The sequence below is a fragment of the Neofelis nebulosa genome, chromosome 5, assembly GCF_028018385.1.
Source record: "Neofelis nebulosa isolate mNeoNeb1 chromosome 5, mNeoNeb1.pri, whole genome shotgun sequence".
Taxonomy (NCBI): domain Eukaryota; kingdom Metazoa; phylum Chordata; class Mammalia; order Carnivora; family Felidae; genus Neofelis; species Neofelis nebulosa.
In genome coordinates this window covers 76,727,911-76,743,859 of record NC_080786.1, presented here as the reverse complement: position 1 = coordinate 76,743,859, position 15,949 = coordinate 76,727,911, and the positions used below count along the sequence as shown (strand labels likewise).

The following is a 15,949-nucleotide window of genomic DNA, read 5'->3' as shown; positions in this document are numbered from 1 at the left end:
GTCCTTTGAACAAAACATAAGTGAATGTGCCAATCTGCCTGAAAAACACTTTAAGAGGCATTATTATAGGCAGCAAAGACAATAACCCACAAAATGCTCATGGAATTGTAACAACAGTAACGCCTCACAAACCAGACAGGAGACTGGTTTAGGTGGAAACCCATCCGTTGCAAGAAAGAACACAGTAGGTGTGGCTCTCCATTATGGCTCTCTAAGTCAGGCAGAGATGACAGTATCCCTCATACAGAACAGCCACACTTCCTTATCAACTTTTATGAGGCGCAGACCAAAGCAGACAAGGGCACCGTTCTGTCTAATGGCAAAGATTCTGCCACATCAAATCAATGTAACAGCAGATGTAATTCAGGTCTTCAGGGGACTTGTTCACTTTCCATTTCCCTAGTCTGATACTAGTGTCAAAGATGTCCTTCCCAAAACTTAATAGAATTTTTGTTCTCTTTCTGATATTCACAAAAGAGAAAGTGTATTGTTTTCAATGTTCTCCTGCATAAAGAGGAAAAATGGCTTTTATAAGCTAACAGAAATAAGAGCCTAATGATTTTCATAGAAAAATAATTTAGTTCCATAACCTCATCAGGTATAAAGAGTACCTGGGGATGCCTGGGTGGCTCAGTCAGTTGAGCGCCCAACTCTTGATTTTGGTTCTGGCCATGATCTCACAGATTGTGGGGTCGAGCTCCACGTCAGGCTCTGCACTGATTGTGTGGAGCCTGCTTGGCAGTCTTCGCCCTCTCTCTATGCCTCCCCCACTTACACACTCTCTTTCCCAAAATAAACATTAAAAAAAAAGTGTATCTGGATCATTCCAATGTTGTACAGATTTCAATTAAATCTCACAGGGTAAGCTAAAACAACTTTTCCAAAATACTACTATTAAAAATGGTAATAAGAAGAATGCTGAGGTTATTTGTAATGTGTACTTTCTTCCTACTGCAAAGCTCTCCCTAACACTGAAATATGCCAGTGATCCCACTAGCAAGAATTGTCTTAACGTGGCCTAATTCAAAGAAATACTGGGAAGGTGCAGGTCCTGCCACCTCGGCATAATACCTCAATTGGGGCATTTGTAGGTCTGGATGAGACGCCTGATGCCATTCTCTCCCCAAAGTGATAGATGGAACTAGAGAGACAAAAGAGATGCAGTTCCGTGACCCCACTGCAGAGACATTCTTTCAACAGTTTTCAGAAGTACGGTTTGAACTGATGCTGGGTCAGACTACATAAATCTGATATCCACGTATAATTCTGAACATATAGAGAACAAAGACATTTAGTTTCTGGTCTGGCATGTAAAGAGCTTGAAAGTTAACACCTCCATCCTCTCAGGAAAAGTGCTGAGCAAACGGAAAATCAACAACTCTTGTTCCATCTACCTGAGAGCTGAAGCGGTGGGGCCAGCTGCCACCCCTGAGTTAGAGAGCAACAGACAGGTGGGTATAAACGATCACAGCCTACTGGAGCAGAAAGCCACCACTGCTGGAGCTGGTACACTGGGGTAGGAAAACTTCAGCCGTCAATGACAAAATGCCAGAGATTCGGTGTGGACAGACTGCAGAATTAAATATCCTAGGGGGCCGAGTCTTGGGGGAGTTTCCCTACTTTCATGGATTTTATCTTGAGGAGCTACCAGGTTCTCATTGTGAAGACCGGAGAAAAATCCAGTCATGCTTCCAGTACCAGAGAGGAGAAAAGTGGCCATTTAAAAATATATCCAGAGCATTTTGTTCTTCTTAACAAGGCCTGCTATGGACTGAATTATGTCCCCTGCAAATTCATACGTTGAAGTCCCAACTCCCGATATCTCACAATGTGACCTTATTTGGAAACAGGACTTTGTAGATGTAATTAGTTAGGATGAGGTTATACTGGAGTAAGGTGGACTCATAATCCAACATAACCAGTGTCCTTAAAAGAAGAGAAAATTCTGACATAAACATACATACAGGGAGAATGCATGTGAAAATGAAGGTTGAAATCAGGGTGATGCTTTCACAAGCTAAGGAATGACAAAGATTGCCAGCAAAGCACCAGAAAGTAGAGGAGGAACATGGAACTCTTTCTCACAACCCTCCCAACATTTATCTTGGACCTCCAGTCTCCACAACTGAGACAATAAGTTTCTGTTGTTTAGCCACACAGTTGTGGTACTTTGTGAAGGCAGGCCTTGCAAAGTAATACAACTGCCCTCAAGGGAAACTATTTTAGCAGAGACTAACCAAGCTGAGGGAAGAGAAATAACCACATCCAGCCCTCTCTAGCCTTCCTGTCTCACTTAAAGGGGTACAAGGGGGTTACTGAGAAGTACTTGGGAGGGTCATTGCCAGAGACACAACTCACCAAGAGTGAACACTAATCACAGGACTAAAGAATGCTTCTCCTCCACCACACCTCACCACTACATCAATAGGGCATGCCTATATAATAACAGGGGAAAAGAACCGAAAGAACTACACAGCTCAGACTTTACGAAAAGTCTCTAGGGAAATCTAAAGACAACCAGGGAGAGAAAAACATGGACACCGAAGTAATTTTCAGGATCAGACAACTACCGCTACGGCAAACAGTAAGCAAAGCCTCACACTTAACCAGATAAACATAAAACTTCACACCAAAGGCCTATTTGCCATAGTTCCTTTCATGCAGTACATCATCTCCAGCTTTCAATAAAAAGTTACAAGACAACATAAAAAACAACAACAACAAATACAGTTTGAAGAGATTTAGCAAGCCTCAGAACCAAACTCAAATATGCCGGAGATGTTGGATTTATTACATGGGATCTTAAAACTTATGATCAATATGCTGAGGGCTCTTACTGGAAAAAGTGACAACATGTAAGTACAGATGGGTAAAGTAAGCAGAGAAATGGAAACTCTAAGGAAGGATCAAAAGAAAATGCTAGAAATGAAAAAAACACTAAATAAAATTAAGAATGCCTTTGATGGCCTCATCAACAGCCTGGATACCGCTGAGGAAAGAATCAGTGAGTTTAAAGGTGTGTCAATAACATGTCAATAGAAATTCCCAAACTGAAGCACAAAGAGAAAAGAAACTTGAGGGCAGAAAGACCCAGAACAGAATATCCAAAGACTGTGGCACAAATATAAAAGGTAACGCCATAAGAAGAAAGAGAAAATGGGAAAGAAATATTTGCACAGCAATAATGACTGAGAATTTCCCCAAATTAATGATAGATATCAAACTACTGATTCAGGAACCTCAGAGAACACCAAAGAGGACAAACAGCAAAAATCTATACCTAGGCATATTATATTCAAACTGCAGAAAATCAAAGGCAAAGAGAAAATCTTAAAAGAAGTCGGAGGGAAGGAAAACACTACCTACAGAGAAGCAAGGCTAAGAATTACACTACACTTCTCTCCATAAACCATGCAAGCAAAAGACAGCAGAATGAAATATTTAAAGTCTTGGAAGAAAAAACCCACCAACGTACAATTGTGTATCCAGGAAAATTATCTCTCAAAAGTGAAGGGGAAATACTTTCTGAGACAAACAAAAATTGTGAGAATATGTCATCAGTAGACTTGCCTTTCAAGAAATGGTAGTTCTTCAGAAGGAAGAAAAATGATATAGGTCATAAATCTGCATCTACATAAAGAGCATTAGAGAGGGAATAAATTAAGGTAAAATAAATGTTTTATTTTTCTTATTCTTAACTGATCTAACAGAAAACAATTTGTCCTGTGCTCGCTTCAGCAGCACATATACAGAAGAAAATTTGTCCAAAAGAATAATAGTTACAATGTATTCAGTGATTATGGTTTATGGTTAAGTGAATGACAGCAAATATTATAAGGGATAAGAGGGAGGAATTAGGAATCCTTTATCATAAGGTACTGATACTACGCATGAAGCACTATAGTGTTATCTGTTACTGGACTTGGATTAGTTATAAATGTGCACTGCCAACTGAAGGGCAACCACTGAAAGAAGTAAAAAAAGAAATATAATCGATATACTAAGAGAAGAGAAAAAATGGAATCATATAAAATGCTCAATTAAAACCAAAGGCAGAAAAGTAGAATACCAAAAAAAAAAAACCACAAAAAACAAACAAAAAAAAGAAACAAAAAAACAAGGTAATGAAAGCAACAAATAAAAAATAGCAACATAAATAGAAAAGAAAGGGTAGGATTACAAAAATCACGCAGAACCTTAAAATGTGTCCTTTTCACTGTAAATAGAAAACAAAAACAGTTGTTTGGAAAGACTTCTTTAAATACACATGAAGCAATTAAAAAAAAACTTTAATACGTGGCACTTATATCTTAGTTTTGTTTCAAAAAATTTAAAAGCAAAGAGCAGACCCTTCCAAACTACTTATAATTGCTCTCATATTTATTATTAACATAAGCAAATCTATGGGGGCAAAGAATATAGTGAACATTAAGCTACCAGTCTACAGATCGGTCTACATCTGTACATGTCCTCTTATCATTCAATCATATACACATACAGTACGTATGCAAACTATTTCTTGTTAACGTATTTTTCCAGTTTAGCATTATTTTTACATTCACATTGCCATGTTTGCCAATTTGGTATTCAATTTTGCTCATATACCTTAGTATTTACTTAGTCACCTCCCCATCCTCTTTTATAAATAGCTTTTTCACTATGTAAATGTGAATACAGTTAATTTAATATCAGCCACATTTTTTTCACAGTATTTCCTTAAAATACTTTCCAAAATTGAAACACTGGATCAAAGCACATATATAACTTTTAGAGCTCTTAATAGCTAATTATATATACATATATGTGTACACACACACACACACACACATATATATATATACACACATACATAAAGTGCATACATTAAATTGCTCTCAAGAAAACAAAGTGGACTAAGGGAGAAACACATATGCAAAGGAAGGAATGACAGCACATAGTGCCTCCTCTAATCAAACAGGTCAGTACTGGGGAGGAATAAAGGGGCAAAGAGAAATGGGAGAAAGGAAGCAAATGAAGCCAGACAGAAAGACCATGAGGAGTTTGTATTTGGCCTTGGATAATGGGAATGGAAAGAACTTTGAGAAGGAGAGCTTTGAAGGGTGGTTAGGAGGCCAGCAGGAGGGATCAGGAGAGAGATACTGTGTGCCTGAACCAGGGCAGTGGGCAACAGAACAGAGGAGGACTCCCGTATGTACGGAGCTATCCAAGAGTTTGATGTCATGACTGGTTCTGTGTGGTATGGCTAAGGTAGAATGGAGTAGGTAAAGCAAAGTGAAGAATCCATCATCACTCTCAAAATTTTATTGAAGACACTTAAACGTAATTGCCTGCTTGCTTGTCTATTTCCTACATCAGAATGTAAATTCTGTCAAGGCAGGGCATCTTATTCACTCTTTTACTTTCCATGCCTGTCAGTGTGCTTTAGCATGCTGTAGTTACTCAGTCAATTGTTAAGTGAAATAAATGGGTGGAGAATACCATTTGCTAGGAGAGAAAATAAAAAAGAAGAAACAGGTCTGGATTGAGAACATGTGAGTATAATTTTGAGCCATTTCAACCTCTAGCACAGTACTTAGCAGACAGCAATTTCATTACAAAGAAGTACTGATTATAGGAATAAAGAAATAAATGCAGGCAGGCTATTTTCTTTCTCTTCCTTCCTTCCTTCCTTCCTTCCTTCCTTCCTTCCTTCCTTCCTTCCTCCCTCCCTCCCTCCCTCCCTCCCTCCCTCCCTCCCTCCCTTCCTTCTCTGTTTCCTTCTCCTTTCTTTCCTCCCTACCTCCCTCTATATCTAGCTAGCTAGCTAGCTGAAAAGATTTGGAGATTAGGAAATGATATGTCAGGATTTAAAAGGTTTAATCTGAGCTTCTGGCAAAGTACTAACCAAAGACACTAAAGGGTTTGAAACAAGTCTCCTCAAAATGTGCCATTCTGGCATATGGACTGTTCTGAGCTGACGGCAATCAAGACCCTGTGAGTTCAAGAGAAACCTTTGCCCCTCCATTAACTGATGTGAAAATGTTGGGGTTTGGAGCAAACGGTCAAGAAAGAATTCTTGAGGTGTCTTCAGTGCAAAAAGGAGGGTTTTATTAAAGCATGGGACAGGACCTATGGGCAGAAAGAGCTGCAGTGGGTTGTGAGGGATGGCTGATTATATACTTTCAAATTGGGAGGGAGTCAGAGATAGCATAAATCTCCAAGGAACTTGGAAGCAAGGCTTCCAGGACCTTGAGGGGCTAGCTGTTGTTAGGAAAGGTCATTTACCAGTGTCTAGTAAAACCCTAGTCATGAGATCCTTAGAATGTATCTCAGTGGGCTATATGCTTGGAGGATGATTGCTGGCATCTCTCTGTGGGGGAGGAGGGACAGGTAGAGGTAAAGGAAGTTTCCAAAGGAATTTTTACCTGTTAAAGGTGACTTATAGGATCCTGGAGGTTGGGTTAATATTAAGATAAGGTTGTCTTTTGCCCTCAGCAAAATATGAACACTGAGGCACGTCTCAAGGACTGGTCAATGGGCTGTAAGTTGTAAGGAAATTTGATTTTTTTCTTTTGCCTTTATTGTCCACATCATAAACTATCTAAAAGAATCTAAATTTGGAGCTTTTCCCAGAATAAGAGTTATTATCAGAGATCAATTTTTTCTGAAGTGACCCATCTGTATGGCAGGGCAAATACCTAAATACCCAACATCTGCTCTTCTTCTTGCCCTGTAAAATGCCCTCCTCCCCGCTGAAGCCCCAGGCCCCTATCCCACTCCTTAGTTCAGGATGGCATACAGATCTCACTTTACCTTTCTGTCTTTGAACCTCTCATGTATGTAGGGGTTCTATACATATGAAATTAAATCTGACTTTCTCGTGTTCATCTGTCTCATCTCAATTTGATTCTGAATCCAGCCAGAAGAACCTTTGAAGGGTAGAGAAAAATTCACCTTAACAATATGATATCTGGTGGTATGCCCAGCCAAGCTGATAGGCACTCAATGAAATAGAAATGGATTTTCCTACGTCAAAATTCATGAACATAATGTTCTAATTTTTTATTCTCATTTTGAAATATCCTATTTCAACACTGAGGGTCAACATCTTTTTTTTTTTTTTTTTTAATGTTTGAGAGAGGGACAGAGCGTGAGCGGGGGAGGGAGGGAGAGGGAGGGAGAGAGAAGGAGGGGGGAGGGAGGGAGGGAGGGAGGGAGGGAGAGAACTAACGAATCTGAAGCAGGCTCTAGGCTCTGAGCTGTCAGCACAGAGCCCGGCGACACAGGGATCGAACTCATGAACCGTGAGATCATGACCTGAGCTGAACACTTAGCTGACTGAGCTACCCAGGCGCCAAGAGAGTCAACATCTTAAAATGTCCCCTCAAAATTATCCATAGAAACACTGACAGGTTCAACTTAAATCCAATGTATAACCATTTCCATAACCTATGTTTTGCTCCTTGGTAAAGCTACTCATTTTCTTAGCAATGCTCAATTTTTACTTTACTTTGATTAAATATTAGAAATACAATGTGACTTTTATGTGTTTTTTATTTCCTACAAGAAAGTCATACCACATATTTCAGAGGTCTCCAGGAGATAGTTAACAAAGGCTAAATTGACATTACCAAGAGAAGTGTACTGAGGAAAATATTGTGAATATAAATATACTTGCACATTTTCTTTACTCCTTATGTAAGCTCATAGCCCCACAAAAACCATCAGTGTCCTTTGTATTATCCTTCAAGCATTCCCACTGCACAAAAGGCCTACATCTGGATGTAAATATATCAGGAGAACTCCCATGAGAATTCTCGGCAAGCAGGAGTGCACACAGTGAGTGGGGGTGGGGTGGGCTTTATGTAGCAGCTGTCCCAAAGAAGGGAATTGGAAGAGAATGCAAATCCTTTCTCTCCCAAGCTGTTGGCCTCAATTCAGGCAAGTAATTTGTTTCAGTAGGATTAACTCCCCCACCAAAAATTATCTAATCTTTCTATGTACAGATGCCACCAATATCTTTATAGGTCAATTAATTCTACTGAGGACATTATTTACATAGTAAAGATAACATAAAGAAATTGAATAAAGACAATTTATAAAGAGAAATATACCTAAGAATTTAACTAGATGATTTGTCCCTTTAAAAATGTTACTGACGAAATAAAAATCTACCCCCTCCAGAACAATTCAATGAATACTCAAAAATGTTAAATCAAATATGCATAAACTATATATATATTTCTACACACACACACACACACACACACACACACATCAGTGAGGATTCTACTAACTCAGGTTTTGGGGGCAAAAGTAAAAACAAGCAATATTCTGACATGACACACACATATAGCGTCTCCATCTGAAAATGACTGTTTTCTTTCATTTTCCTTACTTGCCAGAATGCTGCTAAAAGAGCTTCCTGAGTGATGGAAGGAGAACCTGGTTGTTAAAAAAAAGTCTGTTGCTTAAGAACAAAAAGGGAAGAATCAAAGGCAAAAACAGTCTCCATTGTGGGCCAGTGAAAACTGCCAGTCAGGGCCAGTCTACTTATGTTTGATGCTCTTTTTCCTCTAAGTATCTTTTCCATACTCCCTTGTTTCCCAGAATGTGACAAGACCCTAATCCCCACCTTTTGTTTTTCAGGTTAGTCAACAAGCATATTTATTTAAAAAGGCTAATGGGGCGCCTGGGTGGCGCAGTCGGTTAAGCGTCCGACTTCAGCCAGGTCACGATCTCGCGGTCCGTGAGTTCGAGCCCCGCGTCAGGCTCTGGGCTGATGGCTCGGAGCCTGGAGCCTGTTTCCGGTTCTGTGTCTCCCTCTCTCTCTGCCCCTCCCCCGTTCATGCTATGTCTCTCTCTGTCCCAAAAATAAATAAAAAACGTTGAAAAAAAAAAATTAAAAAAAAAAAAAAAAAAAAGGCTAAAATGTGATGGACAATCATTCAGAGTAATGACTATATTGATATTCATATTACCTAATACTGGTATTTTTTTATTTAAAATAGTAAGATTTGGTAAATATCATCTTCTATATTTTATTACATGTGAGAAAAGGCCAAGCTCAAAGCTGAACTTCCTCTATCCTCCTAGCTTGAGTCTCCTCAGGTCGGATGGTCAGGGGAAAAAGGACTTGATCAAATAAATTGTCCTACGGGAAGAGGCTCCAGGTGCTAGGAGAACAGAACAGACACAAGAGAGGAACAGAAGGAACTGTGCCATGGGAAAAGGGATGCATAGACCCCAAAGAAAGGGCTGGGACTGGATGCCTCCTTCCTCAGCCTGCCCAGAACTCCCACCTCTCTCTCACATCTCTGTTCCCAGCTCCTCCCATCCTTTTTTCCACCAACCCCCAACTCTGATATAAGATGTTTTCATCAGTTAATTCCAGAAGTAGACTTGGGCCCATACTGGCTCTGAGGGAGAGCCAAATGATTAATATAAATTAAAAAAAAAAGGTATCTAGCCTCAGTGATATTCTGAGAACAGGGAATTAATACATAAGTAACTTGACGTCCATCGACTGATGAATGGATAAAGAAGACGTATATATGAAAAATGGAATATTACTAGGCAACCAAAAAGAATGAAATCTTGCCATTTGCAACAACATGGATGGAACTAGAGTGTATTTTGCTAAGTGAAGTAAGTCAGTCAGAGAAAGACAAATACCGTATGATTTCACTCATAAGTCTCATATGTGAAATTTAAGAAACAACAGATAAACATAGGGGAAGGGAAGGAAAAGTAAGATAAAAATAGGGAGGGGGGCAAACCATAAGAGACTCTTATTTTTTTTTAATTTTTTTAATGTTTATTTTTGACAGAGAGACAGAGCATGAGTGGGGGAGGGGCAGAGAGAGAGGGAGACATATCATCTGAAGCAGGCTCCAGGCTCTGATCTGTCAGCACAGAGCCTGACGCAGGGCTCGAACTCACACTGCGAGATCATGACCTGAGCCAAAGTCGGACGCTTAACCAACTGAGCCACCCAAGTGCCCAGGAGACTCTTAAATACAGAGAACAAACTGAGGGTTGCTGGAGGGGAGGTGAGTGGGGGGATGGGCTAGATGGGTGATGAGCATTAAGGAGGGCATTGTTGGGATGAACGCCGGGTGCTATACGGAAGTGACGAATCACTGGGTTCTACTGCTGAAACCAATACCACACTGTATGTTAACTAACTTGTATTTAAATTAAAAAACACCACCAAAACATAGATAATATGAAAATGTCTTGAACAGGGGTGCTGGGGTACACAGTCAGACTGATTTTCTAAACGTGCATATGCACATTTGGATGACTGAATTTAAATGCAGCATAGCGTGCTCTAGATTTAAATGACTGAGATTTCAAAAATTAGTACACAATCAACAAAACTACTGGCATTTTGGGTATGTAAAAATAGCACAGAATACTGGAATAACCCAAACTGACATGAAGACTAAAGCAAATGTCTGTTTTCAATGACTAGTGTACATTCTAATGCAACATAAAAGTTTGTATGTCTCGTGTGAAAACTATGTCATACTGGAATATTATACTTATGCCACTGAGGCTTAACTCTGGGTGTACATCAAAAATAGCCCCACCCACAATGATTCTGTGAGTTTGGGCCCAGATGTCTGTATTTTTACAAGTTTCTTAGGTGATTCTGACACATACTTCCATTTAAGACACAGTGACTGTCTTAGAGGATGTTAAATATTATTCCACTCAACTCCCAATGTACTCTGCTTAGTCACAGCAAAATGTTAAGATCTCACACATAAAGCTGCTCTGCTTACAAATCCATTACTAATCTCATCATCTCCCTGGGTTAGTTTTTATTTGATGAGTACCACAGCAGCACTTAAAAAAAAAAATTAAACTTTGCTTCTCATACCACCACATGAAGTTATTAAAAACTAACACTTGAAATAAGTATTTAAGAGGTAATAAATTCAGAGGTGAGCTGGGAACTAGGTGTTTACTTTCAAAGTAAAACTATCAATCCACAGCAGTATGGAATAAAGAACAGGAAGGAGTGAAGTCAGGAATAGAAAGGGGAAGCTAGATGGTCATCAGATTCCTCCTGAAACATGTTTTCATGATTTTTTTTTTACACTGATAACAACTCACCATGTATGCTCATGTTTGAACAGAAAAAAGTATTCCCTCAAGATATAATCGATATTCATCATATATTTTGTATAATCTATGAAACTGTTAATCAAAAACTAACACTAAGAATCAAAAGCTGATTATACTATTTGGATGCCATGGGCCAGTTTCTTCACCTCAATTTATTTCTTTTGATTTTTCATCTACATAAAAAAAAAAAAACAAATTTATGAACATACCTTGGGTCAAGAAGACTCCTCAAAAACTTGAAAAGCAAAACCTGGTTCTGAATAAAAAAAAAAAAATTAAAAATACGATTAAATATTAAAGAACATATTTTCAAACTATGCCATGGTAAGGAATGACTCTAAAAAATCTCTAAAGTGCACACAATTCCATTAAGTCTTCTGTACAGATCTAAGAAATTCTAAAGACTCATTTGGAGGTCATTTCCTCTCAGTAATTCAAATCATTGTCACACATTCCATTTTGAGTGCAGAAGAAACACAAATGTCTTGTTATTGCAAAAAAAAAAAAAAAAAAAAAAAAAAAGCCTTCTATTAAGGCATATATCCCCTCGCAGTTCTCAGTACAAGGACCCTGAGACCGGCAGATGCTCTGAACTACTCTGCAGATAGTGGGCTCTAGCTACACGGACGGGTTCAGATTGCTTCACCTGGGCCTCCTTGTGATAATGGCCTATTGCAAGGCAATTAATCTACGTAGGGTAGGAGCTTGAGGCCCAAATAACAACCACCACCAAAAAAAATCCAACTCCCCAGTGTAATCAACTACAGAAGAGATGGCACACTGCAACATTTTAGCAATTAATATGCCATAAAATCTGGGTGCTGTTTCTTCCACTTATTAGCTGTGTGACTTTGTGTAAGTCACTGACTCTCTCAGCAATTCAGTTTACATATGTGAAAAAAGAGAACGACAGTATCTTTTCTTTCCTCTGCACAGGGTGTAGAGAATTAAATGAGATACACCTTAAAATACACTATGGAGGCACCTGAGTGGCTCATTCATTTGAGCATCTGACTCTTGATTTCGGCTCAGGTCATGATCCCATGGTCGTGAGATCAAGTGGTCATGATCCCAGGATCATGGGATCGAGCCCCTTGTTGGGCTCTGTACTGAGCATAGAGCCTGCTTGAGATTCTCTCTTCCTCTCCCTCTTCCCCTCTTCCTTGCTCACATGCTCTCTCTCTCTCTCTCTAAAAGATAATAATAAAATAAAATAAAATAAAATAAAATAAAATAAAATAAAATAAAATAAAATAAAATAAATGAATTAATATAAATAATGTTTTAAGTTCTTAGGAAAGCTAAGCAAAATTATTATAACTTAGTTTTTCTTTTTGATACATTCAAACTTCACGTATATAAAGCAGGGGAGTCTCCAAACTAGAAAGGATCAATGTAATTTAGAATATGAGATTTTAAATACATTTATCAGTCTTTGATTTTCTATCTTTTCCCTAGTCTACAATTTTGTTTCATTTTATATGACTTTCCTTCTGGTTATAACCTAATATTCTGGTTTTTTTTTTTTTTCATCTCAAGAATTCTAAAAACGAGTGGTCAGAAGCATTATCTCTTGCCACCAAAAGCAAAGGTGCTTTATAAAATTTGTGTAGGATTCTCTCATATTCAGTAAAGCATTGCAATAAAATACCTCATTTCTTTAAAAGAAATGTGTGAAGACTCCACAAACAGTCCACAATCAAATAGCCACCCTTTTTAAAATCTATGACACTTCAGCTTTTATAGGTTTGCCTGATGAGTGACATTATATTTATTTACTTGGTCTCTCTGCCTCTAAGTATCGTTAGAGACTAAGAGAACTAGAAAATCCGGCACTGGATAACCTTACATTTTAAATGACAGTAACAACACTAAAGGTCAGGAAATACATTAGAAACTGCTGACTTTTAAAGGGGGGGTGGCTCTGTGATTTGAGAAGAGTTTTATCAGAAGTGTCCTCCTGTCCCCACCACTAGAATGGACAGGATGACTCTCTGTGTACTTCCTCAGTATCTTGGGCAATGCTCTATATCATTCAAGTCCAACTATTCTGCAACTGTCTTTTGGCTTCTCTTCTTCCTTCAGCATACGAATACATGTTTATGTTTTTTCCTCAGCACTTAACAGTGTTTTTGGTCCACAGCAGGTACATAATATTTATTGAATTCATGGACGTGTCTTTATCTTGAGTCAATGAACCTAATCATGCTGGGCAGCCAAGCCTGATGTCTGGGAGTCACCTTTAAACTCTCCCATCACTTTCAATTCATTTCTAAGTTCCACATGTTTTACTTCACAAACACATCCTGAACCCACCCACACCACTGTCACTGACTTAGTACCCCTCCTCACCATCTTTTGCCTGGAACTTTCACCTTCTAACTGGTCTACATGGTCTCTGTCCTCCATCCTCTCTTTGCTAGTCTGTTCCATACACCACAAAGTTAACTTTCTGTAAAATCAATCTAGCGATGGCCTTCTTTTGCTGAAAAACTTGAGTAATTCTCTAGGACACAGAAGACACAGTACCATTTCTTAGCACTACACATAAAATTGTTCAGTATCAGAGCCCAAACTCTATTTTCTGGCCTCAATACTTTTAACTCCTCCCTCCAACAGACCTTTTCTGGCTTAACCTAATGCTCTTCCAGGCATCATCTCCGGCATGTCATACTTCACAAAGACCTGGCCGTTATCTGGATATACATATTGCCTTGTGCCTTCAAGTCTTAACATACCCAAGGCCTTCTATCTAGAAAGTGCTTCTCAATTCTCTGCCTAGGAAACTGATGCCAATCACTCAAGACCCAGCCCAGGCATTTCTGGGAGCTCTTGTCTGACCTCACAGTTGGCGGTCTCTTCTTATTCCTCTTGTTCCTACAGTATTTTGCCCCTGTGTCTGGTGTAGCACTTATAACCTTGCATTTTGGTTATATAAGTGCTTCTTTCCTCCACAAGAAAAATTAAAAGACTGCATTTTTATTTGTCACCCAAGGCCTACCATACTGTGGTACATCGTGGGGCCATAAGTGTTTAAGTTAATAAATTCCATCTTTGTCTCTCATGCCAGCTGCCCCCACCTCACTGCTTTGGTTTTCATCTTGTATAGTTATCCCCTCCTACAATCACTGCCACTTGGGGACTCTGGGTCATGCTTTATGTTGCTGTCATTGTCCTATTGTCTACCTCTATCACTTGAGGCCATAATGACAATGTACAAAACTCACTACTAGCACTGCAATGATAGTGACAAGTGGAATAGTAAGTCCACTAAATAGTATTTCAAACTGAGCATCTCAATATTCGACATTAATATAACTGTATTGTAGTTAAGATTTTCCAAGAAGAATTCTAAATAGTCAGCATTAACCCACTTTGAGAATTACACATCTGAATGAATAATAAATAACATAAGCCTCAAAGAGAATACAGCTATAGTTCCTATAGCCAAAAAAAAAAAGGGGGGGGGGGAGGGGGATCTTCTGTGGATTACAAATTCTAGAATAAGTATAGGGTACAGTTCTGTTTCTGTGATGTTACTATTTAATATGCAGAAAGATGAACTCCCTTGTTTCTAGATGTAGAGATTATCACACAGATGTAGAGATTATCACACAACTGCTCCCAAATATACACATACACAGTGCAGAAACTGCTTAAATGGCAACTATCTATTGAAGAAATTACCACAATCAAAAGCTCATAGGTGGATATTCAATAATTGTCTCTCTACTACATGTTTCTTCCCCATATATTTTTGCAATATTTACCTGAAGTTTTTTAATGACTATTTCAATCTGTTCAGAAAAGTGAGTAGCAACCAGCTCTGCAGCTTTACAGGGCTTCAGGGACACAAGTTCCTAAAGTGAAAGAGAAAGAGAAAATGATCTTTAATGTTAAGTTTAAATAGAATTTCCATAGATGTGAAGCATGATTACGTACTTCAGCATTTTCAAGAGCTTCTACACTGCACTTCAGAAGACCTCACTATAAGGTCTCAATTTAAAGGCACATTGCAAATAAACAAAATTAGAAATATGCCATGTAAAAAATTAGATTTTGATATAAAAGGTAATTCAGAATGTTTAGTAAATGAAAGCACTAAAACTCTGGATTTAAGCCTTGATATCTACAGGATGAACAGAGGGAACAAAAGCTTTCCCAAATTTCCTGCCGGTGAATTTCACCCTGGAGCTTAAAGTAATAATTTGAAACAAGGAAAAGAAGAAGAGTATAGTTGCAAATTTTCTAGCTACGAATTTGAAAACTTTACTTCTGATGCCAGTGGATTTTGAAACAAGGAGTATCTTAAAACAATGTAAGATCACAAGTCTTAAATGAGACTAAGAGGTTGACCACTGTTTATTAACTGCTGTTAATAAGATCCATTTCTGTCAAATTTAAGACTTCCAATCTGCCCCCTCCTTGAACCTTCCTAGACATTACTGGCTACTTATGTTCCTGAAACTCTCTTCTAACTTGTTTTCTGTAACCTACTCATCTACCATTCCAATTGCATGTTCACATTGATAAAATGCAAACACCGACTAGAGATCAACATGGTAAATTGTCAAACAAAAATTAGACAAGTTATGGTGACTGCAGTAACAGTCAATTAACAGTTAGCAATGAGAAAAAAAACCTACATTGATTTTTTAGCTACTAAAGAAACTGAATGAATACTCAAAATTTTTCCATATGGAAAACTCCAGGCCCAAGCAGCTTCCCTGGTGAGTTCGAGCAACTATTTAAGGAAGAGACAATTTCCAACATTAATTAGCCTCTTACAGAGAACAGGAAAAACAACAACTTCAGCACATTTTATAACACTAGC

General features: G+C 38.5%; 1 protein-coding gene across 8 annotated transcripts in view; it reads right to left on the bottom strand.

Moving 5' to 3' along the window:
* Nucleotides 1-15,949, bottom strand: part of VPS8 (VPS8 subunit of CORVET complex) — a 251,993-nt gene that overhangs the window by 94,999 nt on the left and 141,045 nt on the right. For all 8 annotated transcript variants that reach the window (XR_009262061.1, XR_009262062.1, XM_058730711.1 and 5 more), the window contains 2 exons: nt 14,886-14,975; nt 11,325-11,371 (listed from right to left, as the gene is read on the bottom strand). Coding sequence is in view for 6 of the 8 variants with exons in the window: in XM_058730711.1 (XP_058586694.1) it covers nt 11,325-11,371; nt 14,886-14,975 (137 nt within the window). In the remaining 2 variants the exon portion in view is untranslated. The remainder of the gene's footprint in view (nt 1-11,324; nt 11,372-14,885; nt 14,976-15,949) is intronic.